Source organism: Podarcis vaucheri (assembly GCF_965113315.1).
Source record: "Podarcis vaucheri genome assembly, chromosome: 4".
Taxonomy (NCBI): Eukaryota; Metazoa; Chordata; class Lepidosauria; order Squamata; family Lacertidae; genus Podarcis; species Podarcis vaucheri.
Genome location: NC_138762.1, coordinates 77,247,184 through 77,274,205, shown reverse-complemented (window position 1 = coordinate 77,274,205; position 27,022 = coordinate 77,247,184). Strand labels below are relative to the sequence as shown.

Here is a 27,022-nt window from a genome sequence, read left to right as displayed (position 1 = left end):
TGGGATTGCAAGATTTCTTCTTGCTATATGAACCAAAGGTCCTGAGCTCTTTCCTTATCACTGTACTTTTAGGGTCTAGTCAAATGGGCACAGATGCTCTGGAATGTTCCGTTTCCTCTTCCCAAGGAATGATGTTGGCCTTTAATCTTATGTTTTGCTTAAAATGAAGTCCTGTTTGTTGTCATCAGTCACTAGAACTTGCTTTTCCTGACTCTGGCAATGTTGCAGAGCCACCTTTCCAAAGACTCGCTCACTCTCCTCCCATTCATACAAGTTAAAACTGATGACATAAAAACAGTAAAGGTAAAGGTAAAGGGACCCCTGACCATTAGGTCCAGTCGTGACCAACTCTGGGGTTGCGCGCTCATCTTGCTCTATAGGCTGAGGGAGCCGGTGTTTGTCCGCAGACAGCTTCTGGGTCATGTGGCCAGCATGACTAAGCCTCTTCTGGTGAACCAGAGCAACACACGGAAACGCCGTTTACCTTCCCATCAGAGCGGTCCTTATTTATCTACTTGCACTTTGACATGCTTTCGAACTGTTAGGTTGGCAGGAGCAATGACTGAGCAACGGGAGCTCACCCCATCATGGGGATTCGAACCGCCAACCTTCTGATCGGCAAGTCCTAGGCTCTGTGGTTTAACCCACAGTGCCACCAATAACAGTATACATGAGCATATTCACAAAGACTCAATTTGCAAAATAATATTGTTACGGTGTAATTTATTTCTTCTTAGTGCTCCTTCCTATAGTGCAGATAAGTCCTTCGGTCTATTTCCACCTGCTAAATTGTATCTGAAGAAATGTTATATTACTAGATTGGAGTCTCTGTGTTATTTCCTTGAACTGAAAACAATTTTTTTACAGAAGAAGCAGTGTTCACATATGTCATGACAGACTTAAAACAGCGAATAACCTGCATTATTTCCACTTCTAGAAAAGCTGATTGCTTATCAAAGGGAATTTCATGCTTTGAAAGAACGTCTTCGCGTAGCTGAGCACCGAACCCTGCAGCGTTCTTCTGAATTAAATGCCATCTTGGAGCAGTTCAGACGGGCAGTCGCAGAAACAAATGGAAGTAAGGATGCACTGAGCAGTGTTTCAGGTACAGGCTAATTTTCTTGTTTATTATTTTTTCTTTAAAAATCCAAATTAAAGATTGACATGTTTGCTACTTCACTTTTCTCAATCTTTTTCTCCTTGTGCATTTGTAAATATTCATTTGTTGACGAGTTTGTAAATAAAAACTAGCAAATATTTCCTTCCTTGCTCTTTCCTTTAGGATTAACTTTGTTCCACCTTTAGAGTGCGTGTGAGAAGCAAGTGCTCAGATTCAGATTTGCACAGGATCCAATTTCTTGCCTTGTACTGAATGTTTGGACGTGAAGGAAATACACTATACCTTGCATCTAGAGATTATTACCTAGTTTCTGTTGCTTTGGTGAAGCAACCTGATATCCAGGCTACGAATACCTAAATAAATTTTCATTTTCCCAGTACGGGAATAAATGTCATAGAATTGTAACATTGGAAGGGACCAATGGAAGGGGTAATCTAGTCCAACTTCCTGCAATGCAGGAATCTCAGCTAAAGCATCCATGACAGATGTCAACTGCTTGTCTATATTTGCATTCTTTCTTATTTCCAGCATCTTGAGATATGATTTGGTTCCATGGAAGATTCTGGATTTGATCTCTGTATAATGTGTGCAGAGAATTTATCCATTTGGGCCAATGGGGGGCGGGGAACACACATTCTCTTTGAAAGCCCCCTGGTGCCAAACTTCTTGCTTTGGTGACTTCATTATAGATTAATCATTTGTGGCGGGGAAATACATAAAACCAGATTGGACTCCCTCAGGTGCAAAAACTCATCTAGGCTTTGTTTTCGTAATGACAACTGTTTCTTAAACCCATGTAAGTTAATGTAGTAGTGCAATTGGTTAGATTGGAAAACAATTCTACTTTAGTATACTTAGCTTACACAGAACTGCAATTACCAGCATTCCCCAGGCATAGGAATTGGTTGTAAAACCACCCTTGGAATTGTAGCTCAGTGAACAGAACAGAAGTTTCCCTAGAACTTTCAGCACCCTTAACAAACTACAGTTCTCAGGATTCTTAGGGGCTGTTTAAAATGGTCATACAGTGCTCAGTGTGGTGTAGTGGTTAAGAGTGGTAGACTCGTAATCTGGTGAACCGGGTTCGCATCCCCACTCCTCCACATGCAGCTGCTGGGTGACCTTGGGGTAGTCACACTTCTTTGAAGTCTCTCAGTCCCACTCACCTCACAGAGTGTTTGTTGTGGGGGAGGAAGAGAAAGGAGAATGTTAGCTGCTTTGAGACTCCTTCGGGTAGTGATAAAGCGGGATATCAAATCCAAACTCTTCTTCTTTCTTCTTCTAAATGTACAGGGCATTAGGTGAGGACCTAAGCTGCATTCGTTTGAAAAAGAGCAGCAAGCCCTCTTCATTTGTGTAGCCGACTTTCAAATGTTGCACAGAATGCTGCTTCCATTCCCAGGCAAACCTCTATTTTGTGACATTCTGTGACTATTGCTTTTATTTTAGAATTTTTTTAAAAAAATTATGTTTCATATAAATCTGTGAAATGTCTACAGTTCCTTACACTTTGAGTTAGATACTTGGGTAGGGTCCATTTTGGTTGGATGAATGCATAGTTATATAATGTATATATTTGTTTTCAGACGAAACGTTAAAACTGCTAAAGGAGTTAACAAGCAGGAAAGCTCTTCAAGTGCCAAATATATATTACCACTTGCCTCATTTATTGAAAAATGAAGGAAGCCTTCGACCTTCAGTGCAGGTTGGCCTTGGAAGAACCGGAGGTAAAACTGACAATATTTCTATGATTGATGCACTTAAAGATGTATACAAACCCTTGTGGCTGTAGCAAAAAGGCTCAGTACATGACTACCTGCAGACAAAAGATACAGGAATCTTACTTCTTTTGTTAGCTGTCTCTTAGAATTCGGGTTGAATCCAAGGTGGAAGAAGCTTGTCTTTAACCTTCTCTTTTATTGTCTCATGCAGATCCCACACTTTTGATGTTAAGGTATAATAAAAAAAAACCCCCACTAATTTGAAGCAGCATGCCTGTTCTTAAATTAAGTTTTTAAAAATAACAAATGCATGGGTTTTTCCACATGCTCACAAATTAGTAGGCTGGGGTGGAATTCAGTGTTGTGCTATTACAAATGTTCCATCTGTGCAAGCAATTACAGCTTGCCAGATGGAACGACCCTCCTCCCATCCCCTCTCCCCGCATGCTCTTCTGGAGGCTCTCCTGACCCCCCAGAGCCAATTGGGGGGCATGGGGGAGGAGAGGTGGGGAAGCCTCTTTGCACAAGGGGAGATCCTTGCACAGGCTTCCACTGATGGGCACATTCAGTGACTCCTGCCCATTGTTTCCATGCTGTGTAGGGACTGTAGAATGTGGAGTACAGGGGTAGGTAACTGGGCCTCCTTTAGTTGCTTATTGCTTTTTTTTGGCAAGTGTTTAAAGTACACAAAGTAGTTCCAATAAAATATAACCACCTTGGTCCAAGGAGACCAATGCAACTGCTGCTTATTAATTTTTTTGCATGCACAGTGGGGACTATCATTAATTTTTCTCCTTGCCAACTCCTCTGCAGCCCCATCAAGAAATGGTCTCTGACACTCCCGAGTCAATAGGATGGTGTTGTACGTAGTAAGGAAAACTAACAGTGCACTTCAGACATTGGCCTGGTTCCCACATGACACTAAACCATGGTTTATAACTTGACCATCTGAACCTGGCCCAGTGTTATAATTATGGTTTGTTAATCACAAACAAACCACTTTTGCAAGCCATGGTTCACTGATTGTTTATAAACCATGATTGTAAATGTGTGCTTCTTGTTCTGAAATTGCACCCAGCAAAATTTGGTGTGTGAAGTGACCTGTATAGTATTTCATAAGGCACAGAGGAGTTGTTGTTGAGAAAATGAAGGAAGACTCACTGCGTAAGTAGATCTTTGGCCCCAAGGTAAACGGGTTGTACATTCTCCTTCAGTTTTGATTCTTTCATGTTATGCTACTGAGTGCCAGTCCTGCAAAAGAGATTAGTAGGACTTAGTCATGAAGACATCTCCTGAGAAATGTTCTTCAAAACATTATTTTCACATCCGTTGCTCTGCATGGATTGTTAAGTCTGCATTATCTAGTAGCCCAAAGTTTTCATAATCCAACTTCTGTTGGTTGGCTTTTTAATAATAATAATAATAATAATAATAATAATAATAATAATAATAAATAGAGAGGCTTTGCATTTGTGGATTTTGTACTGTTTGGATTTAACGAGATGTGTGTGCTTTAATGCATGTCAGGTATGAAAGGCACATGATCAAGCATTATGGTTTATACGTAGGTATATGTATGCATGAAAACTCTTTTTAATGGAAAGGGTTTCATCAGGCAAGTGACTTGTATGACTTGTATCATGCACTTGTTGGCAAAAATCCAACTTAAAATCTGTAGAAAGAAAAGATGGCAGTTCTGGGACAGCTTCAGACAACCAGCGCAGCACCTTCCCTCCCTCCACCCCAAAAACTGTGATAGTTTTTCAGTTGTTCTGTAATGGTTTCTCACCACCCATTGACTGAGGAGGCTGCTTGTGTTAATAGAGTTGATGGGGGAAGGGGTTTCAATTACAGTGGTACCTCGGGTTAAGTACTTAATTCGTTCCAGATGTCCGTTCTTAACCTGAAACTGTTCTTAACCTGAAGCACCATTTTAGCTAATGGGGCCTCCCGCTGCTGCCGCACCGCCAGAGCACGATTTCTGTTCTTATCCTGAAGCAAAGTTCTTAACCCGAGGTACTATTTCTGGGTTAGCAGAGTCTGTAACCTGAAGCGTATGTAACCCAAGGTACTACTGTACAGGAACTGAGGAAGAAAAAGTAGGTGATGCTGATTTTGGATTAGTCATAAGGGATAAGAGCTATGTAGTTAGGAAAAACTCAGAGTAAAGGGAGCTTTTTGGGCGAAAAGTTGTATCTTGCACAATCCAACATTTGAACAAAATTCAGTTGTCCTGACCAAATAGAGACTGAAACGATGGTCTGAGACTTTTATACAAACACACCATCCATAAGAGAAACTCCCCCTCCCCCTGCCCAAATGTATGCTTCCTGTTTTGATCATACCTGTAGTATTGAAATTGTTTTTGTTCCTTTACACCGAAATCCAAATCAAACAAAAAAAAATCACCCCTTGATTATGCCCTGTTTCACTCTGTTATGTTTTAAAGTATTTTTACACCTTGCATGACAAACCACATTCTTTCCTGTTCAAACCACCCGAGTGAATTGCTCATTGTTGTTTTTCAGTTTCTATAGTAATGGGAATTCCGACAGTAAAGAGAAAAGTAAAATCTTACCTTACAGAAACTCTTCACTCACTGATTGACAAGCTGTCTCCAGAAGAGAAACTAGACTGTGTTATGGTTGTCTTCATAGGAGAGGTAAGCCCAAGGCAAGCTGTTACCATTGTAGCTCTGTTTCTGATTGCAAGAAGCACCAGTGTGTGGGATGTTACTGCTCCTTATGTTATTTGTAAGTTTTGTGTTTCATCTCTTCCTGCTGTATAGTCATATTGAAAATGTTTTGCCTTCTCTGAACATGAAGAGGCTCACTGCGTGTGGAATTATATCTTATTCCACTCTTCTACACTGAGTGGGCTTTAGTTCAGTAGGGAGAATTAAGCAAATCTTTAAAATAGTTCTCATTTAAATACTTTGCTTGCATTTGCATGTGCATTCGTATGGACAGTGAAATAAAACCTGCATTTCTGATGGAAAATGGCGATTTCTGGCTAGGAGCTTGAGCTATGTATGGGTGATATTTTTGTTATTCCTGTAATAAGATACAATTGTGATGCTATCAGATGCTAAAGGCACTTAACAGAGGAAACAGACTTATGCCGCAACTACAGTGATGTTCTGCAAACAAACAAACAAACAAACAAACAAACAAACAAACAAACAAGACAGAGCTTGCCTGTAACTGTGATATGAGAAGAAACGTCTTCCTCCAGTTTCTATCTGGTGCAAGCATGCAATGGCAAGAAGGTAGTCTTCGAGGTGTTGTGGGCACTGCCACCCTGTCTCAGTTTTTTTAACCAACACCAGATCAGCAGTGTGAACTCTTGCTACTCCACAGCCCAGGAGTATTGCTAGGTCCTGGATATGAAAGTTAAGTGGCTGTGCTTTAATTAGTGATAAGTGCCCCGAGCCAAAGCCCATGCTTTGTAACAATCCAGAACAATTGAGGATTAGACATTAAGTTGAAGATTTTTATAATTATGCAGTCCACTTGCATAATGCTTTTTTACTAAGACCGGCCAAATATATGCTTTTGACCTGAAGACCTTGCTGTCTAAATTTTGATAGAAGGGGAGAGAAAGGGAGAGAAAAATATATTAATAAGGAATGGACATGAGTATACAATTACATGTATAGTCTTGCTTATTAAATTTGTATACTGCCCTTCATCTGAAGGCACTGCTGATCTGGGTTCTGGTGTTACCCAGATTTCCTGATTTCATCTTAGGCAAAAAGCACCTGTTAAATCTGTGCTCATTGAACCTATAATGGGGCATTTTGCTTTCTCTTTCTTGTTTAACTGAAAGAGAATAAATACATTGTGTGCATTAATACATGACTGTTGAATTGCCTAATTAACTGGATAGGTACTAACACAAAATGAGTTTGCGCGGCTGTAGCAAATTTAAGATCGATTGAGAAGGGTCAGGAAACTGACTTATTTCTGGAGGCTAATCCGTTAGAATACAAAATATCATCCAAACAGTTCTTCAGTACTCTGTCCCCACATATGTTTCAAAGAAATTAAGTGACTCTCCAGAGTCCAGACATTTGATTTTACAATTATCAAATCACATTTAGTCAATGTTATTTTTCTAGAAAAAGAGGTGCAGGAATTCCCCATGTGTTCTTTTATAATGGCAATGGGGCCCATCTGAAAAGTGCTGGAACTGAGTTCCGGCAAGTTCCTGCTGAAGAAAAAGCCCTGCAATTAGTTCAAATAAATCCCTAAAGGCGTAACTCTACTCTCAGTCTTTCAACATTAATTTATTTTTTAAGTTCTGCCTGAATATTAAGTAAAAAAACTGGTCTTTCTAATTGGAAGGATTTTCAAACATATCTCTAGGTATTGTGTATTTACCCTCCAACCCCTTGTCATCGGGTAGTTAGCTTTCCAATACATTTTACACTTGGATTGGAGGTTAAGCAATAAACAGTGAGATAGTCAGAACAAACATGGCATATGGTAATTTAGAGAGAGTAAATAACTGCCCAAACCTAGGCTGTGATCTGCCACTTTTTGCAGTAATGTTTTTTTCAGTTGCCTATTGCAGGTTAAAGTGAAAAGTGGGGTGTGTGTGTGTGTGTGTGTGTGGTGGGAGAGCAGAGAGAAAAGAGCAAACTGAGCTGTGGAAATGCCATACAAAACCAGGACTGTGTTTGGTTATCAACCAACATAAGGACATAGGAAGCTTCCTTATACAGTGGTACCTCAGTTTATGAACTTTTCCATTCTGGAAGTCCGTTCTTAAACCAAAACCATTCTTAAACTGAGGTGCATTTTCCCTAATGAGGCCTCCCACCGCTGGTGCCCTTCCACTGTTTGGCTTCCGTTCTTAAACCAAGGTAAGGTTCGCAAACCGGGACACTACTTCCGCTTTTGCTTAGTTCGTAAACTGAATAGTTCATAAACAGGGCTGTTCTTAAACTGAGGTACCACTGTACTGATTCAGACCATTGGTCCATCCGGCATGCTTTGTTTAAATCAGTGTTCCCCAAACTTGGGTCTCCAGCTGTTTTCAGACTACAATTCCCATCATCCCTGACCACTGGTCTTGCTGGTTAGGTATGATGGGAGTTGTAGTCCAAAACAGCTAGAAACACTGGTTTAAATTGACTACTAGGAGCTCTGCAGGGTTTCAGACAGGAGACCTTTCCAGCCCTACCTCAAGATCCCAGGGATAGAACCTGGAATCTTCCACATGTGCTTTACAACTGAAAATATACTCTTTATGCTGAAATACCTTTAACAGCAGCCAGAAGAGTTTTAGACAAACTGTAGAAGCCTGCCAGTTCTCTGTACATTTTTAAAATTATATAAATTTGTAACAGTGAGGCTTGAAAGATATTGCTTAAGCTAACTTCATTAGAAATATGAATGTGCTCCTTTATAATACAGTTTGAGCTGTACAAAATGAGCATTGTGGAGTATCTCCTGTCCCCAGAAAAAAAAAATTGGGAACATATACTGTACCTTGTTTGCTAACCAAGGCAGCCAGCTCTGCAAATATATGGTTAAGACTGTTTACCATGTCTCTACATATTGCTTATTTAACTGCAGAAGCTACTATTGGCATTGAGCCTGGAGCAGAAACAGAGTCAGTCTGGAAGTTATGTAAACCTGTATTTGATGTAGTACACTTCTGTGTTGATGTAAAGGAGGAATTATTGTATGAAGTTTTTTTTTTAAAAAAGGAAAAACAGTCTTTCTAAACGGTGCACCAATTTCTAATTTGGAGCATGTATTTTTCCTGAACTGTACTTCCATCATGGAGATATTGCAGGTTCTCAGTACTCAGACCTCTACAGTTCTTTTACCCAAGGAAAATGCCATTTAGCCTCCTAAAGGTAAAGGGACCCCTGACCATTAGGTCCAGTTGTGGCCGACTCTGGGGTTGCGGCGCTCATCTCGCTTTATTGGCCAAGGGAGCCAGCATACAGCTTCCGGGTCATGTGGCCAGCATGTCTAAGCCGCTTCTGGCGAACCAGAGCAGTGCACGGAAACGCTGTTTACCTTCCCGCCAAAGCGGTACCTATTTATCTACTTTCACTTTGATGTGCTTTCAAACTGCTAGGTTGGCAGGAGCAGGGACCGAGCAGCAGGAGCTCACCCCGTCGCAGGGATTTGAACTGCCAACCTTCTGATCGGCAAGTCCTAGGCTCTGTGGTCTAACCCACAGTGCCACCCGCGTCCCTATTTAGCCCCCTAGATACCACTTTTTTGCTGTTACAACTGATGTAATACAATTGATTTCATAGATCTATGAAGCAGGGCATCCAAAACAGGAACTGGGAAGACCACACAGCTTCCAAAGAGAGCTTGGTATACAAAACAATTTGAAACCAGAGGATAACTCATGGGCTCTGTGCATGGTAGAAAAACAAGTGTGAAATACAGGAGAGGCTTTGTGAGTCAGTTTCCTACTGCATTTCCTTTAGCACCACACTTCAGAGATGAGAGCACTTGCAAGGTAGATGTGTATTGTAGACAAGTGAGATATTTCTGATTATTCATTTTAGCACTTTGCTTGTGTCTGTAAAAATTCAGCTTTTAGTAGTTTATAGTTTTAGATATGATCAGTCAAAGGGAAAAACTCTGGCTGGTATGTATTGAACCACATTTTGTTTTCCAATGCCTTGTTGGAACTTTCGTGCAGGATGGAAGGAAGTGCAGGTCAGTTTGTTGAAGTTAGCACAAGAAGAGCAGGGAACGTTCTGTATTTGTTGCTTTTCTTAGGCTGCCCTCAGAGGTAGATTATTCCAGGGTGGTGGTTTGTTGGCACTGAGACACTCAGAGTAAGCAAAAGCGATGCCTTTTTATTTGAATGGTGTGTTAGACTGCAAGGTAAGGTAAAGGTCGCTTCACAGTGCAAATATGTTAATACATACTGCCTTTAAAGTTATAAAACAATCTAAATATACAACATGAAAAACCCTACAGATTGCATGTAGGGCAAATGTATCAAAAACAACCATGGTGGCTTAAGCAGTGTACGGTAGTTTAGCAACCATTTGAGCTACGTGCTTTTCTAATGGATTTGGAGAGATTTTTCTGTACCCTTGGGGTAAATTCAGATTTGAGATTTATATAGAGCAGGATAAAAGCCTCTTCATTCCCCAGATCCGTTCAGAAACTAATTTTTGTGTGTGTGCCAAGACGGGATGACACAAATGTACATATCCATTGTTTCTGTAAGTGGGAGAAGCAACCTGGGGAAGGTGGAAAAGGGAACAGGAATGAGACTTAGGTTCCAAGGAGTTTCTGTGAGCCATCGGTTCGAGTCCTACCTTCCAGAGCAGGAGAAAACAAGCTTGCTCCATCTTCCATGTGACAGCCCTTGAGATATTTGAAGCACTGATGTGCTGGCCAGTGCGCGCGATTGAAATCAACCCCTTGCTATTCTGTGTTTGGATGGACACATTTTGTGACCTCTGACATGCTAACTTTTTGATGAACATTAATCATTAATTTATGTATTTAAATAATTTCTAAGCCACTTCACTGCTACTTGAATTTTTGGGAAAAAATGCTGTAGAAATTATACAATCATTTAAAACTAATTTGTTATACTTGGTTCAAAAATGTTGCTTTAAAATGCCTCTCTTTCTCCCCCCCAGACAGATCTTGATTATGTAAATGGCGTTGTAGCAAGCCTAGAAAAGGAGTAAGTTTATTTCATTGTTTATCCATTGTTTATTTCAGTTTTTTTAGTAATAGTTTTCTTCATATGCATGGGTTGCATACTGTGGTAAATTGCATGGAGCAATTAGATGGTCTCAACTTGCAAAACAGCAAATGGGATTAAAAGGTTCAGTCTGTCATAAACGGATTATGTTGGAATGAAATAAATGGATTGCAAAGCACCTATGCTAAAGCTGCTATGCTAGCGCTGAAGTATAGCAGCAGCTACGTGCATACTTAAGAAGTTAATGCATATTGTGGTTTTAAATAATAGATTATGAGAATTAAGGCCAGACCTTAAAGCAATTTCTGCTTTTGTAGAAGACCTGGCTGCCAGTTCTTACTAGTTGTAGCTGCTTGTGCGTTGTTGGATTCTATCCCAGTGGGATTTTCAAGGGACATAGGGAGGTTTTGTGGAAGGGAGAGATCACACAGAAGTCACCTCACAGCCTTTGGACCCCAACCTGTACATATCACTTTATATATGAATCTACATTAGTGGTTAAGCCAGACATAGGCAAACCCGGCCTTCCAGATGTTTTGGGACTACAACTCCCATCATCCCTAGCTAACAGGACCAGTGGTCAGGGATGATGGGAGTTGTAGTCCCAAAACTTCTGGAGGGCCAATTTGCCTATGCCTGGGTTAAGCTGATATTAACTTGGCCACAATATGATTAGGCTGATACTAATTCGCCCAGTGCTACTGGGTGAGCACTGTGACTGTACAGAAATTTGAACCAACCCAGCTTCAACATTTGATCACCACATTGGGTTTCTGGAGTGTAGTGTTCCCTAGAATAGTATATAACGACAAATTTGAACTTTCTGAATACAGGTTTTCTAAAGAAATCAGTTCTGGCTTGGTGGAAGTAATAGCTCCACCTGCATCCTACTATCCTGACTTGACAAACCTAAAAGAGACGTTTGGAGACTCAAAAGAAAGAGTCAGGTAAGAATTTCTCAGGGTACTAGGGACTAATAACTTCATTTATTGTAGATTGTAGAGTGCATTGAAAATCCAGGATATGGAAATTTCATAAATGGAAACTGCCATGTCCCCCCCCCCTAGTATTAATAGTAACTGGGGGTGAAATACTCAGATAGCTACCATAGGGGAGAAACTTAATCTCTCTGCACCATGCTATTCTCCTGGTTTTGAAATTCCCTCTCCATGATGTTCACCCTACAGGGCAAACCGTATAGGTACTTGAAATCTTGTTGCTTCTTTGTGGGACTGCTTGGTAAGATGGCTTGTAACAGGCCACAGCTGGACAGCAGTTGGCTTGGTGGGAGAATCCTGCAATGAAACAACTGAAGGGCAGACTACATTGCTTCTGGTCAGCTTCCCAAATGGTGCCTCCAGAGAGGACTTCAGGGTTCACCACCATTATAGGAATGATACCTCCTGAAACCTTGTATATGCCTTCATTGCTTACTGAGATGCTTAGTTTAGAAAACTAACTGTATTTAATTTTAGATGGCGGACAAAGCAGAATCTGGATTATTGTTTCCTTATGATGTATGCACAGAAAAAGGGTGTTTACTACATTCAGGTAAATTGTTGCTGTTGTTTTACTTTGAATGGTTAAAACTAATATCCATGACATGTCCTGTGCTCTTGTAGTCAGCATAAGAACAGTTATTTAGTTGAATTGCAGCGTTGGCATAGTATTCTTTATAAGTGTTTTATAGACCAAACAAACAAACAAAAATCCAAGCCAACTAAGGGTGATGGGTACGTAAATCATAACTTTTTAGGAAAATAGAGCTAAAACAAGTAAGGTGATTTGTAGTTGTGTTTTCCCTTTAAATGTTTTAATTTAAAATATAAAATGCCTTAGTTAAATATTGTTGGGTTTTTTTATTGTTAAAAAATGATGCTAAGATTCTTTCCAGATTTAGCTGCTTGAGCAAGCCTGCGTTTATTACTTTAGAAACAGCTGTAATTGCCAAGGTGATGCTTTGCAAATATGGTTTAGTTCGTCACATATGGCTGCAATAGGACCAAGATTGATATGCACATGCTTAGTTTCACACACTGTCTAAGTAGCTGACTCTAATTCAGTGAATCTAATTTGCTCCTGTAAAATTGAGCAGCTGCGTCATTTCTTGCCTGAATAGGATTTACAGTAAGAGCAAAAGCCTGTAATAACTACAGATCTGCACAAATGTTTTTTTCCAGTTCTGCCTTCGATCCTACATCATCAAAGTAAATTTGGAAATAACACATTTTATCCTTTAAGTGATTCTCCTGCAGATCCTTGCCCCCGCATAAAGCCAGCCATTCCATATCCTATCTGCACAAAAAAGATGGGATTGCAAAGAGAAATGGATAGAGTTGCTGTCTGACATGATAATTCCTGCACTATTTGGGTTTTTTTCTGGTATTCCCTTCTCACATGCACAAGCTTTTTGGAAGTTTATTAGATCCCAGATAACATCCTTATATAACTGTGTCCCTGTACAATGAACAGCTTTTTAAAATCCTATTGTGCAGGGTTGTTTTTGTTTTAAAATATGCTGTCTCTCATAAAAAAACCCTCTCTGTTGATATTGTTCCACCAGTGTTATTCCATGTGATAAATCTAATTGTGTAGGTGGATTTTAAAGCCGTGTGGTCATGCAGTCTCTAGTTTGGCACCATGGAAAGAAATAATATTGGAGGTGTTGTGTTGTTTCCGATTGTGACCCTCTTGTTGACTGAATGCATTTTTAAGCTTTTGGAAGATTCCATTAGTGGAAACGTGGGAGGTGATTTTTGCTGTTTTCCCCTTCAGCTTCCTTTGCACCCCTTGAACTCTACTCCAGAAGTTTGGGGCACCCATGGAACAATATGTTCGGTGGCAGAGGGGGAGTCACAACTGGAGATTGGGGAAATTTGTGTCCATGGTTCTCATGGAAGCCTGCACTGAATCAAATGTTGGATTCAGACCCTTCTCAAATATTTCTGTTTAGATGATGACCAACTTAGGGTCTCTTCAACTCTAAATTTTTTTCAGTAATGTGCTTCTCATAAGGCAAGAAGGTTAAACCTCAATGAGAAAAAATAAACTTGTTAGCAATGAGACATGTTCCTGTTGATGGGCAATGTAGTTTTGATCACCAAAAGCATGTTTTTGTTTTCCATTTAATTTCTGAGTTAACAGGACAATCCTGCTCAGAAGTAAGTTGCAATTAATTAGTGAGATTCAGGGTACTTCCAGATAGAGACTGGAATAGTGCAAACAAGTCATTCAGATGTCACAACAGTAGGGTGTGTTTTCCCCCATACTGGATTTTGCTTGGAAAGGGTAGATTCAGATTAAATTTGAAACAAAATATGCACTGGTATTTTGATGCCCATGATGTTCTGGGGATGCTGCCAATTTTTTTTATTTAAAAAATGCATGCATGAAGGGCAGGCATCTTGCAATATACCCCTTACCGTGTATAGGATTGCATCCTCTCAAAAATGATTGCCCTTTTTATTTATAGTTTGCAGTCCCCTCCCAGTGATTGCAGTTGAGGCAAATAATGAGGTTGTATCTAACAAAGTCATTCTATTAACACCACGACTTCTGCTTCAACAATGTAACTTCTTCTCCTCTCTGTGTTCCCAAGAACATTTTTGGGGGGTGCGTGGGGGAAAGTGAGGGAAGAAAAGTTATGTTAATGGAATACATTTGTTGGATGCAGCCCAAGAAGTTCAAATGTACGTTTGAGTTTGAAATGTGGTTTGCCTAACACACTCTTTTTCACATTTCGTTTCTTCTTTTCTTTTGCTGGTCTTGCTCTTCGGCTCCCTTAGCTTGAGGATGACATTGTTGTCAAGCAGAATTACTTCAGCACAATAAAAAATTTTGCGCTTCAGTTGTCATCCGAAGATTGGATGATTCTTGAATTTTCTCAGCTGGGATTCATTGGTAAGAGAAATTGCTCTTTAGCAGGTTTGAAAAGGGCAGAGGAAGGGGTGTACAGTGGGGGTGGTCTGCCCCGGGTGTCCCCACTGAGGGGGGTGACAAAATGCCGGGCGGCACTCACTGTGGGGCCTGCAGCACGCCTGAGCCACGCGTCTCTCCTGGGGTGACACGGTGGCTTGGGTGCCCGCAGGGTCTGTGCTGCTCCAAATGGTCTGCCGGCCGCCTCCCCCTCAGCTGTAGGGTGGCTGAGTGGGAGGAGACAGGCAGACTCCTCGGAGGCACTGCGGAATGTCCTGCCCCGGCATACGCACCACCCCAGGTGCCTGATTGGCTTGCTCCGCCGCTGGGCAGGTGCAGGGGAGGGTGGAGAGAAGAAGAGAAATCCAGAACTATGGCAGAAAATCCACAAAAATGTCCCAACTTTTAAAATATGGAAATACAGTGAGTTTTTATTTTTTTTAATTTTGTGACTTTCCCTGTATAATTCCACATATTCAGTTGCACGCTGATTGTTGTGACAGAATCCAGCTGCTGAAAGTTAGAATAATTCTATAGCAGTGACTGCCATCTCAGAACATGACAAATTTCTATATGGGCTTCAGTAATTTAAACCTATTTCCCATGGACTTGGTTCTGTTTTTTGATTTTTTAGTATTGTATTGATTTTTTTGAAAAATAAACAAACGATTTCCCGCGGAAGTTAGGCTCAATGCAGAGCTTCCCTCGTTTTAGAGGTTTCCCACTACAGCTTTCCTGCCTTTATCAAAGCCAGTGACTTCAACCTTTCCTTTTCAATATAGTATTCACTTGACTGAAGTGAATCAGTCCTTTTCTTTTCAATATGGTATTCACTTGACTGAAGAGGGCAGATTCCTCTGCTCTCATTGCGATGCTCCTACCTTTGAAGTGAAGAGGGCAGCGCTTGTGGACAGGGAAGCTTAAACTGCAGTCTTATGGCTCCTGTACGGGCAGAATGTCTATTGATCAGATTGAATGAGGAACCGGAAACATTAGAGCTGTAGATCTACCACAAAAGGGTGGCATGTGATTTTCAGTGCAGATTATGGGAGACCAATTTTTCGGAATTGTAATTTTTTAAAAGAAGCATTGTTGAAGACATGAAATGGGTGGGGAGAAACATAGCACATGTTCAGTTTTTGTTAAATATCCTATAAACCAAGGAATATCTGGGTAACTTTCTTCCAAAATTCTCAGTCTCTGCAAACCTTCTGCCTCAAATTCTTTGAGTGCCATTTTTTCTTTTACTAGTTTGCGTTAAGATTCTTTAAAAAAAGCAACCCATCAAATCTTCAGAAGTGAGGGTTTTTTGAGCATCAGATATTTATATATAATAGCCTGCTTCTGGAATTTCTGTTACTTTTAGTCATACTAGCTAAAGTGGCTCTTTGGGGTGGCAGGCTGAATTTGCATTTACAAAGCTCTGGATAGCTGCTGATATAACTTCATTTTATTTACAGGTAAAATGTTTCAGTCTCCAGATATTACACTCATTGTAGAGTTCATATTTATGTTTTATAAAGAGAAACCTATTGACTGGCTCTTGGATCACATTCTTTGGGTGAAAGTTTGCAACCCCGAGAAAGATGCAGTAAGTTTTGAGTGTTAAGTATTTCTCATAAATACTGTCTTATGTGAATGGCCTGGTTTGCATGTAATGCAAAGCCAAACCACGACTTAGTGTGAATGAGCAAATGGAGAGAAGATTGTGGCTGCTTTGGTTCCACCACTGCACTGCTGAACAAAGCCATGGCTTGGCTTAGTGCAAGGGTGAGGGAGCTATGGCCCTCCAGATGTTGCTGGTCTACAACTCTAATCATCCCTGACCATTGACCATGCTGATGGCGGCTGATAGGGGTATTAAGAGTTCAGCAACATCTGGAAGGGCACAGGTTCTCCATCACTGGCTTAGCATGTCATCTGAACGTGGGCTGATGGTTTAGCTCTCTCCAGACGAACCACCAGTTCTAGACAATAGGAGAAACCTTGATTACAACTCATGCTTCAACTGGAAGGAGCTAAGCCATGACCCTGGGTTTGGATGACATGCCAACCTAAACCATGACTTATTTCATCACAGTGCAGCAGTGGATTGACCAAGGAGGAGCAGAACAGCCACAATTTCCTCTCCAGGAGCCTACAAGTGTGCTTGTTTACACTAAGCCATGCTTTAGCTTAGCATTACATGTGAACAAGAACAATGTAAGAAGTCACTTTATTGTGGATATCTCTGTGAAATAAAGGTGCTGCCATCTGGAAGCACCATAAGAGGAAGGGAAGTGGCGTCTCTTTTCTTCTTTCACACATTACAGTACTGCATAGGGAAACAGAAGCCTTTACTATTCTGTGAAATCTGTGGGAAGCTATGATTTGGCAACCATTATCGTACAGGGGAAATGGTTTGTCTTAATGAAAAAATGAAATATAAACATAATGGGGCGCTACAAAAGTAGTGGCCAACAACCATTTTCTAATTTATTCAGACTGGTGAGGATGTAAAATGCTTATTTGAAAGGGCGCATGCAGAAGTTAAAGCCTTTTGTTTGTAGGGGAGCTAAAATCTCTAAAAGGTGCATTTTATTATGGCCTCCAAAGAAACCTGAGCACTTGACTATGTTAAAAACAAAGTTCCACATTTCAGACTGTGCCTGTGCAGATGGCACAACTGCTAAAATTAGCTGAAGAGTTGCACAGAATTACTCATCACCATGGTTCTTGTAATAGACTGTAATTATGGTGGCCTGCAGTCTGGGTGTTGTGATTCCTTTGGCATTGACACTGATCTGTTATACTGAGCTACAGATGTGAATCATTCTGGGTGCAGCCTTCTTGGTTTCTTCCACACCGTAAAACCCACTTTGGTCTACTGAGTGCTATTGATAAATTCCTGTTTTCTGTTGAAGTTGGGTTGCTATGAGAGGGGGATGATGGACTGCCTTCCTTGTTAGCTATTATTTCATCCGTTGGCAACAGGATCTTTGATCTTTATGGGGGCAGGTTGTGCTGTTCTTTTTGTGACAGTAAGGTTTTCTTTTCTCCTTGAATGAAAGGCAAGGCATCAAACAAAACAACAGGGCTATGGAAGGCCAGCATCAAGAACGCTGCGCAATATTTTGGCTCACTTATTTTTAAGTCATCATGCGTAAGGATAGTGTTTAACTTGTTCTGCTTACTAAAGTCTTCCCCCACACCACAACTTTTCTTTTCAGAAACATTGCGATAGACAGAAATCAAATCTCAGAATACGCTTCAGGCCTTCACTTTTCCAGCATGTGGGTCTGCACTCCTCCCTAGCAGGAAAGATACAGAAACTCACAGTGAGTACTTTTATGCTTCCTTTTCTTTTCTTGGAAGACCAGGTTTTGCAACTTGCATACTAATCAATCTTCTGGGTAATGTTGCAAATTACATCTGTCTCTGGCTACTGCAAGGCCCCACGGTTGACGATCAAATATGATGAAGCAAAAGTGCCACTGGTTGTGATGAATCTACTCCTTTTTCTCCTATTCTTGTAACCCTCATCTTCACCAGAGGTTCCCCCACCCTCCAGAGTAGATTTTGGGATACCTGAAGGCTAAAGAGGGATGGAGGAGCAATAGTTTCATTGTGCAATATTGTCAGTGAGGGAGAGGCTATTACCCCTTGTTTGCTACAGGGTAGAGGGAAAATCCTGTTCTTCTCATCTCTAATAAAAGTTGTCTTGTTCTTCTCATCTCTAATAAAAACTGTCTTGTTCTCTCTCTCTCTTTTTAAGTAAACTTTCTTAAAATTGTATACTTGTTGATTAATGTTAATTGACTTTGAATTTTCATTTAACTGCAAAATAAGCCAGTATCAGGGAGAAAATATATTATGGCTGATGGCCAGCTTGACAACAGAGAGAGGATCAATAATCACTGCAGAAAAATCAGAAAAGGAAAACAGAAGACTGAACAATAGACTCCCAACGTTTGTTGAGGAAAATTTCCTGCCAAGGGAAATGTTTAATGCCTCTTGATAAAAGCTGCTTCAGGCAGGTTTTTTTGCTACAGCTCACTGAAGCAGAGTCTGTTTTGTATCTGACCTCTTCTTCGGTTCCTAGCTTAATGAATCTTAACGTCTTTTTAGGATAAAGACTTCCTGAAACCATTATTGCATAAAATTCATGTCAATCCACCTGCAGAGGTTTCTACAACTTTGAAGGTCTATCAGGGTCATGCTCTTGAAAAAGCCTACATGGGTGAAGATTTCTTTTGGGCTGTTACACCAGTTGCTGGAGATTATATCCTCTTTAAATTTGACAAGCCTGTCAATGTGGAAAGGTAAGTGCTTCCATGACAAAATGAAGCTTCTGCTGAACGGTGTCTTGAAATGAGGTTGGAATTACAACAAATCGACCAGCTTTATAAACAATTGTTCATGGCATCCAATAGAATGATTAGTTTGCTTGTTCGACTTTTTTTGTCAAATGTTTGGTATTCTAGACAAAACAAAGCCACACCGGTTGTTTAGAATTAAAATAGCCCAGTTGTTATTTGTGCCATTTTGGAATGCATATTGTAAATTTGGCTCCGTGTAATGTCACTTTTCTTCTTGCAAAGAAAAACTTGTGCAGGAAACCATTTTGTACTATTAGGTTAGGATAGAAGTGTACTGTTAAAAGCTTTTAAGTTCTATTAAGTTCTAAGTGTATTTAGCACTCAGCTTTAATGTTTTCATGCACAGATCTCTATGGGAATTCTTTCCAGTTTCCGTTGCTTAGACATGCTTATTAACCTGTCATCAGGTTGGAAATGAATTTTGCAGATGAGCTTCATGGTCATTTAAATTAAATGCTGGTGACTAAGCAGAAGGGTATATCTTGGAGGTTAAATGATCAGCTGGGTTATCAAAATTTCACATTGGAATAGGTCCTTAGGAATCTGACAGATGAAGAGTCATCCTTGTTTTAACATCACTGACAATGAACTTGTTCTCAAAATATTACAGCTGTGGGTTAAGAAGCAACTACTTGCTGATTTCTGATTCATCCACTAGAGATATTGCTGGCAGAGCTTACTTGAAAATGTTGAATTGTAAACCAAGGGGAGGTTTACAATTGCCAAATTTTGCATTTTGTGTAAACATCACAAGATGTTTCTATGGACAATTTGTAACCCAATGATCTGTCGCACCTTGCACTCCCCCTCCACCTCACTTTTTAAAACAGTAAAATTGATTTATCTTTTGAAAGGTACTAATTATATCATGCTTCTTCATGATCATTTTGCAATACCTTGGGCACAGATTTGGGGTGTCTCCCGCACCACCTCAATTCAAATAACAACCCAGGGGCTGTAAGTGGTCTGCAAAATTAGTTTATAATGCTATAAACTAATTTGGGGTAGTTAAGTGCGCATGAGCAGCTGTTAATCTGGAAGGATGAGAAACAAGACAAAGTTTTGCTGTCCGCATGGCAAAATAGATGTAAGCTGTAAGATCATCTAGCTTTACCAACACCCCTAAACTGAATGTTATCTTTTTGAAAATGGAAACTTGTAATGTCACACTGACATCCATATTAGATAATAGGCAAGGTTATTTCAGTTTTATTTGTCTTTCTTTGATCTCTGCTGCAGAGAGAACATAGCAAAATGGTGTTCAGAACACTAAATATTACATTTTCAAATCCTACATCAAGTGGCTTCAATTATTACTGATGTTAAAAATTAACAATGAGAGGCATAGCACAGATTCGATAATTTTCTCTCCTGGTTTCAACAAAAGGAGAACATTATTTCAAATAAAGGAAGATCAGTTTTATATTCTGTTTGAACAATTGGGTTAGAAACCACAGATTCCATGAATTAGTCATTTTTACACAACCATTAAAAACTCAGTCGTAGATGTCTGTCTCCGGGAGATTGTTACTGATTTGTTTCATGTTGACAATGAAACTATTAGCTGAAATGCTGAAAAATAAGCTCATTTTTTTTACAGCTGCCATCTTGAAATAGGAATATTTGTAACACAAGATGCTCCTTAAAATAGGAGATGTTATGTCCTATTGTATATTTTACAAATTTGTCTTGATAACGTTAATGTGTGCAGCAAGCAGTTTTGCCAAGGCAAATGTCTTATTAGGACCAGGGAACCTTTTCATATGTACATGTGTATCATATGTTGTAAGGAATGTTACCTGAACTCTTAAAGGTTTTACTGACATTTCTGTGGAGGTTCAAATGGTTGAAAGGGGTGGCTAAGGACCTTCTTCGCCTTGATGTTCCTCACGCAACAGTAAAGTTTGTCATGGTGTCTTGTACAAAAATAGCATTAACATTCAAGTTAAGTCTTCTGTTTCATTCAACTCACAGGGGCTTTTTCTACATTGAAGAGATCTTGCTGCATGGATTCAAAGATATGTACAATATAACGATGGAGCTGCTTCCCTTAACTTAAAGTTCAATCCAGTTCTGAAGTAATATTTTGTGTGAAGATTGCTTACAGTATATTAAACAAGGCAGCAAGTGACAGATTTACAACAACATGTTGTTGTGTATCCTGATGCCAATGAATCTGTGCTTGTGTTCTCATCGTCCGTGTGTAGGAAATGAGTCAGCTTTAATTCATCTCTTTTGGACTATTTATATATGTAATTGTATTCAGCCATTCAGGTTTCAGATGAATTTCTATCTACATCTATTTTTTGGCCATCTGCTTGGTAAATACTACTTTACTACTGCTTTGAATTTTAAGATAAGGGAAGCAGCTGCATATATGTAGATGGAAAGCACTGTAATTTGAAGGTGTGGAACAGAGTATTTCTTTGAAATAGAAGCTGCTTATGTAAAATGAATAAAATTAGAAGGATTAACTTTGTATGGAAATGTTTCCTGAGAAGACACAAACAGAATAATCCTATGACTATTTACCTGGAAGTTAACATGTATAAATTGAGACTTTCTCTCAGATAAGTGTGCAATAAGATTGCAGGAACTTCATTTCACTATTGGTCAAATGAATGGTTACGGGGTGGGGGGGAGCAAGGAACAGAATTGCTTACATACATTGGACTTTACTTTCTGCTATCATGCTGTAATGTGTAAGGATTTATAACTGTATAGGCAGTCCTCTTTTTTATAGCTTGCAAGTAACAGAAATAAGTGAAAGTGATTTATATTTAGGGGTTCTTTTGGTCAGCTTTTCTCATGATTTACTTGAAATCTGCCCAAACAATTGTGCCCTTTGGATCTCCTGCCCAGAGTCCTCCTGTTGCTGTATCTTGTTGGGTTCTTCCCAAGGCATGCCCCCCCAAATGTTCCTGCCTAGGACCTCACACTTCCCTCTAGATAGGATGTCTAGTTTGCTTTTAGGTTAAGCAGCTCATCCTTTCCCCTTTGAGGAAATAGTCACAATTTTCATGTCACTGTCTTTGCATGCGAAAATAGCACTCCGAATAGGCTTCCTGACAAAAGATCTAGATTTGTTTAAAACAGGGGTAGCTCACTTGTGGCTTACAGGTGTTGTTGGACCAACTCCTATCCGTAGCTATTGACCATGTTGGCTGGACTAATGGGAGTTGATAGTCTTAACAACAAATTCGGGGGCAAGGTTACCCATTCATGGTTTGAAATTACTGAATTGATTTGGGGGGTTGCAATATAAACATACTTCTTATTTAAACATAGCTGAATTCCTTCTAGGCATCCTTACACTGATAGTGGTTAAGAACATACAAATTTCATTTGACAATTTTAGTCCATTATGATTCCTTTGACAGCTGTGTACAAGAACCAGGGGCAGTATTCAACTAACGTATATCATCAGTGCAAGGATTTCTGCCTGGTAATGCCAGCTATCCCCAAATATGCTTGAGAGTGTTGGAGGAACCCCTAGAACAGATTGAGGGAGCATGTAGGGGGAGGTGGAAAACCTTCCATTGCACAAGCAGAAATACTTGCACTGATGGAACATTTAGTTAGCACCATGTTGGATACAACCCAATGTTATAATCTTTCAGCGTACTTTCTTTTGGGTGTCATTGGCAGCAGTCTTTTCCATACTTACCTGGGAGTAAACCCCTTTGAACACATTAACTTCCTTCTAAGTAAACAGGATTTTGTGGGGTTTCGGTCTTTTAGGTGGCCTCTATATGTTTCCATACTTCTCATTAACCACGACTGATCATCTTGGGCTTCTTAATCTTCGCATTTATAGATTCCTGTTCCATAGCGGCAACCCAGAACATCCAGGAGATATATTTGTCAACACAACAGTGGAAGTGTTGCCTTTTAAGGTATGAAGACAGAGAAGTCTGTCCCCGCCCCCACCCCCTTTGTATTTATCTTAAGGGTAAAAATGAGTATCTTTCATACATGACATTTCTATTGATGTAAGAGAATGTGGGTTTTCTCCCTCCCCAGTGATAGAACTATTAATCCCACCAAATCTTATCTCAAAAAACTGGAATAAGGATTGTATATTTCCAGAAGGCTGACATTCATGATCTAAGTATAACCTAGAAAAATAGCTGGTAAACAAGAGCTGCCACTACCCACTGAATGCAGAATTGTAGGACTTGGTTTAGCATTTATAGAACTTTGCTTGTGAAATTGACTCCAGTGGCCTTATCAGCCTCAGGATGCTTGGGAGGTGATAACAAAGGCCATACAACAGTTGTGGTACAATTAGGGCTAAGAAGAAAGGGTGACAATTCTATTAGTAGCGTCCTCTCCTTGTGTTCCCCCTAAATCTTATTGAGGGGTTCTTCCAATTCTCTGGAGCTAGGGTTGCCATATCTTGTAGAGCAAAAAAGAGGACAACCTGAGCCGCTGCCAGCCTGAGCTGGGGAAAGAGGTGCGCACGCTTGGGTTGGCAGCAGCCACAGCGTGTAGAGCAGCCCTGTGCCACCCCCCAAATATAAACAACTCCCCGCAAACCCAGACATTTGCTTTAAGATGTAAAAATCCCCCTGGATGGGCATGTTGGTCCCCAAAAGAGGACATGTCCGGGATTTCCTGGATGTATGGCAACCCTATATGGAGCCGAGTTGGGGGCATGCAGTGAACAGAAAGAGAATGGAAGTTCCATTGTGCATCCAGACACTGACCAAAGGAGGGAACACAGTAAGTAGCATAGGTGCCTGGTATAAAAATATGAAGAGACTTAAATTACCTTCTGACTTGTTATTACAATACCGTCATTGAGGGGACAGGGCAGGAGATAAGGACCTGCTATTTGGGCTCAGCATGTCTCCTTCTGGCATGACTGGAACTAGGAGCCGCCTAGCGTGGGGTTGCCATTGACATTAAGTGCAAGGCAATATAAGGCAAGCAGGATAATGATGGGAGAGAAGATTTGTGTATAGCAACCTGTTCTACAGCTTTTGGGCTGTGCATTTCATAACGTGTTCTACAGTATGCTTAGCTATACCTCACAAAGTCAGTTATAGTTCACTTGCAGAATACTGCTCCCTCTGCATCTGCACAAAAAGTAAAACTTTATTTCTTTCTCTTTTTTTAATGACTCTGTTTGGGGGACTTCTAATCATGATTTGTGTACAGAACAAAGGGACCCATTTCCTGCTGTAATAGAGAGTTACCGACTGATCAGCTTATTTCTGTGACATCTTTACGTGTTCAATCATATATGCTTTTCTGTTCTTGTTCTCAATAAATTGGTTTTTTAAAAATCATGAAAAAATGGCATTTAAATTGTATACATTTTGAGGCATATTTCCCATAAATGTGTGTTGTGTACGTTTAAGTCCTAAAATATGCATCTGTATGCTTTTCCATGCATTCTCCTCTAGAATATTCAGAGTAGAATTCAACATCGTGTTATGAGATAACATTTCATCTGTGTAAGCATTGCAGCTTGCCAGACAGAATGCCCTCCTCTCCTTCCCCTACATGCTGTACTGAGGGTTCTCCTGACCCCCTCCCAAGCCAATTTCAGACTGTGGGGAAAACCCCATTGTGCAGGGCTGCTTCCACTGACCAGGCTTGCTAGGTGAATCCTGCCCTCATTTCCCCCATAAAATAAGCATTTTTACATGCAGTTTTTAATCTGAATGTCATTGCAAAATCCAGAGAAGTGCGTTTGATCCTTAGACTGTTGTCCCATCGGTGAATGAGGCCAGAAACTGTGAAATTGGGTTGGTTCCTTTTTTAAAATGAAGACCAAAATTCTTCTCTATCCCTTACTCTATCCCCCTTTCTCTGTCCCCACACTACATTGGCATATAACTAATACTTCAATTTTTTTATCTCGCTTTTCAGAGTGAAGAGTTGGTATTAAGCAAAGAAACCAAAGAGAAACGATTGGATGATGGGTATTTCAGAATAGGTAAAACCATGTAAAAGGAAGAAAAAAGAAATGTTTTACAAAAATAATCATCAACAAAACTGTTTTGTAACTGAGGTCCCATCTGCACTATACTTTTAGAGCAGTTTCATACCACTTTAAACAGCCATGGCTTTCCCCAAAGAATTATAGAAACTGTTAGTTATTAGAAGACTTCTGTTCCCCTCACAGAACTACAATTCTCAGAGTTCCCTGGGAATAGGGATTGGTCATAACACCACTCCGGGAATTGTAGCTCAACACGTGTAACAGGCTACAATTCCCAGAATTCTTTGAGGGAAGCTATCACTGTTTAAAGTGGTATAGTGCAGATGGGGCCTAAGGCAACTTGTCTTATGGCCTGGTCCTATCTACCAAAGCCCTACAGAAGTTTGGGTGATGGCAGCAGAAGCCAAACTCAGATCAGATAGTTGAGCAGCGATTCACTTTTTGGTGTTACCAAGTGTAGGAGAAGGTACCCTGTAGCATCCAACAACTGCAAGGGATGAAGGAAATTCTTGATTGTCCTCCTATATTGTTAAAATAAACTCTGGATCGCTAAAGTAAAATATCATAGCACCAGTTCTATATTTTTACAGGCTGACTATGGTGCTGCTTTTAGTTGAAACAGAGATAATTTATGATATGAACAGAATGATGAGATGGTGGTAACCCTTTATCTAGAAGTTTCAATTGAGAGCTGTGATTTTAAAAATATGTAAGCAGGGATATTTATTTATTTTGCACGCAAATCTCAGTCCCAAATAAAGAATATATTTGGATGAAGGTTGAAAGTGATATATAGGGTTTGGGGTGTTGTTTTTTAATGTGATTTATGAACGATTGAAGCATTGTTCAAACTGAGGCACAAAAATCCTGTTTTGTCAAAAAGTAGATCTCTGACTGCTTCCACAAACTCTACCTTTTCCTGTGTTGCCTTGGGGACTGCCGCAGTTGTGAACCCATTTCAAAACTAAATACAGTAGACTTACATATAACATGTTCTTATGTGATGGCTTGTATTGGTTGAACGTTTTCATTTAGAATGCCTTTTTGCTTTCTGAAGGCAAATTTGAAAATGGAATGGCAGAGGGAACAGTTGATCCCAGTCTAAATCCAATTGCAGCTGTCCGGCTTCTAGTAATACAGAACTCATCTGTCTGGGCAATTCTAAATGAGGTAAGATTTCAACAGAAATGCCTTGTATGACCAGAAAACCAACCTTCAAACCACTTCAGGTTTAAGTCTCTCTTTAAAATAAGTGTTTTGTGACATTCCAAGTCTGTGGGACTATTGTGATAAACCTCTCAATGCTGGCATTTTGCAGACAGATTTTAGTCAATTGATGTGGCTTCCAGACACAGGTGATACACACTGCAGTTGTGTGAAATGCTGATGCCACAAGCTGACATTTCTGTGTGTGTGTGTGTGTGTGTGTGTTTGCATGCTACTTGGGCATTTGCCTTGCTGAAGCACCCTACGCCCAGGGTCAGCAAACTTTTTCAGTAGAGGGCCGGTCCACTGTCACTCAGACCTTGTGGGGGGCCGGACTATATTTTTTTTGGTGGGTGGGGGAATGAACGAATTCCTATGCCCCACAAATAACCCAGAGATGCATTTTAAATAAAAGCACACATTCTACTCATGTAAAAACACGCTGATTCCCGGACTGTCCGCTGGCTGGATTTAGAAGGCGATTGGGCCACATCCGGCCCCTGGTCCTTACTTTGCCTACCCATGCCCTATGACATCCTAGTGCTATTAAGTATTTTTTGAATGTCGGGTTTGAACCAAAGGTGCTCTTCTCTTCATATCCAACCCAGAAGAGGTGTCTGCTAGCAGATGGCAGGGTTTGTGATCCCCCCTCCCTGCACCACTTCCCATGCTGTTCCAGATAATTCCCAAATCCTAGGAAGTACTTTTGGAAGAGATTCAAAAAACAAACATTTTTCTGTTAGGTGCTGGAAGTTCTGCTCAGCTTCCCTATTATCACATTCAGTTTGAAAAGCGTTTTAGGAGTCTGCTTTGTCAGCTGTATCTCTTTGTGTGGAAAGCAACAGTTTAGATCAGCTGGGATGTTTCACGGTTGTGGGACAAGACTTTGTTATGACAAAGGGCAGCTTCACAATGAAAGATAGACCTCCAGGGTTTCCACAGCAAACCGACTGGTTTATATTTAACATTGAAAAGGCACTCTTGTGTCAAAACACATGCATGCAGTATATAATAATAATAATAATAATAATAATAATAATAA

The 27,022-nt window shown here is 40.2% G+C and overlaps 1 protein-coding gene across 4 annotated transcripts in view; it reads left to right on the top strand.

Moving 5' to 3' along the window:
• Positions 1 to 27,022, top strand: part of MGAT4A (alpha-1,3-mannosyl-glycoprotein 4-beta-N-acetylglucosaminyltransferase A) — a 53,487-nt gene that overhangs the window by 22,276 nt on the left and 4,189 nt on the right. For 3 of the 4 annotated variants that reach the window (XM_082220113.1, XM_082220114.1, XM_082220115.1), the window contains 13 exons: positions 938 to 1,105; positions 2,707 to 2,847; positions 5,370 to 5,503; positions 10,481 to 10,527; positions 11,382 to 11,495; positions 12,024 to 12,099; positions 14,334 to 14,448; positions 15,924 to 16,054; positions 17,673 to 17,780; positions 18,571 to 18,764; positions 22,639 to 22,717; positions 24,702 to 24,768; positions 25,832 to 25,989. In XM_082220113.1, the coding sequence (XP_082076239.1) occupies positions 938 to 1,105; positions 2,707 to 2,847; positions 5,370 to 5,503; positions 10,481 to 10,527; positions 11,382 to 11,495; positions 12,024 to 12,099; positions 14,334 to 14,448; positions 15,924 to 16,054; positions 17,673 to 17,780; positions 18,571 to 18,764; positions 22,639 to 22,717; positions 24,702 to 24,768; positions 25,832 to 25,974 (1,517 nt within the window). In that variant the 3' untranslated portion in view covers positions 25,975 to 25,989. Of the gene's footprint in view, positions 1 to 937; positions 1,106 to 2,706; positions 2,848 to 5,369; positions 5,504 to 10,480; positions 10,528 to 11,381; positions 11,496 to 12,023; positions 12,100 to 14,333; positions 14,449 to 15,923; positions 16,055 to 17,672; positions 17,781 to 18,570; positions 18,765 to 22,638; positions 22,718 to 24,701; positions 24,769 to 25,831; positions 25,990 to 27,022 lie in introns of those variants that run through there. The other variant, XM_082220116.1, reaches the window with a different exon arrangement.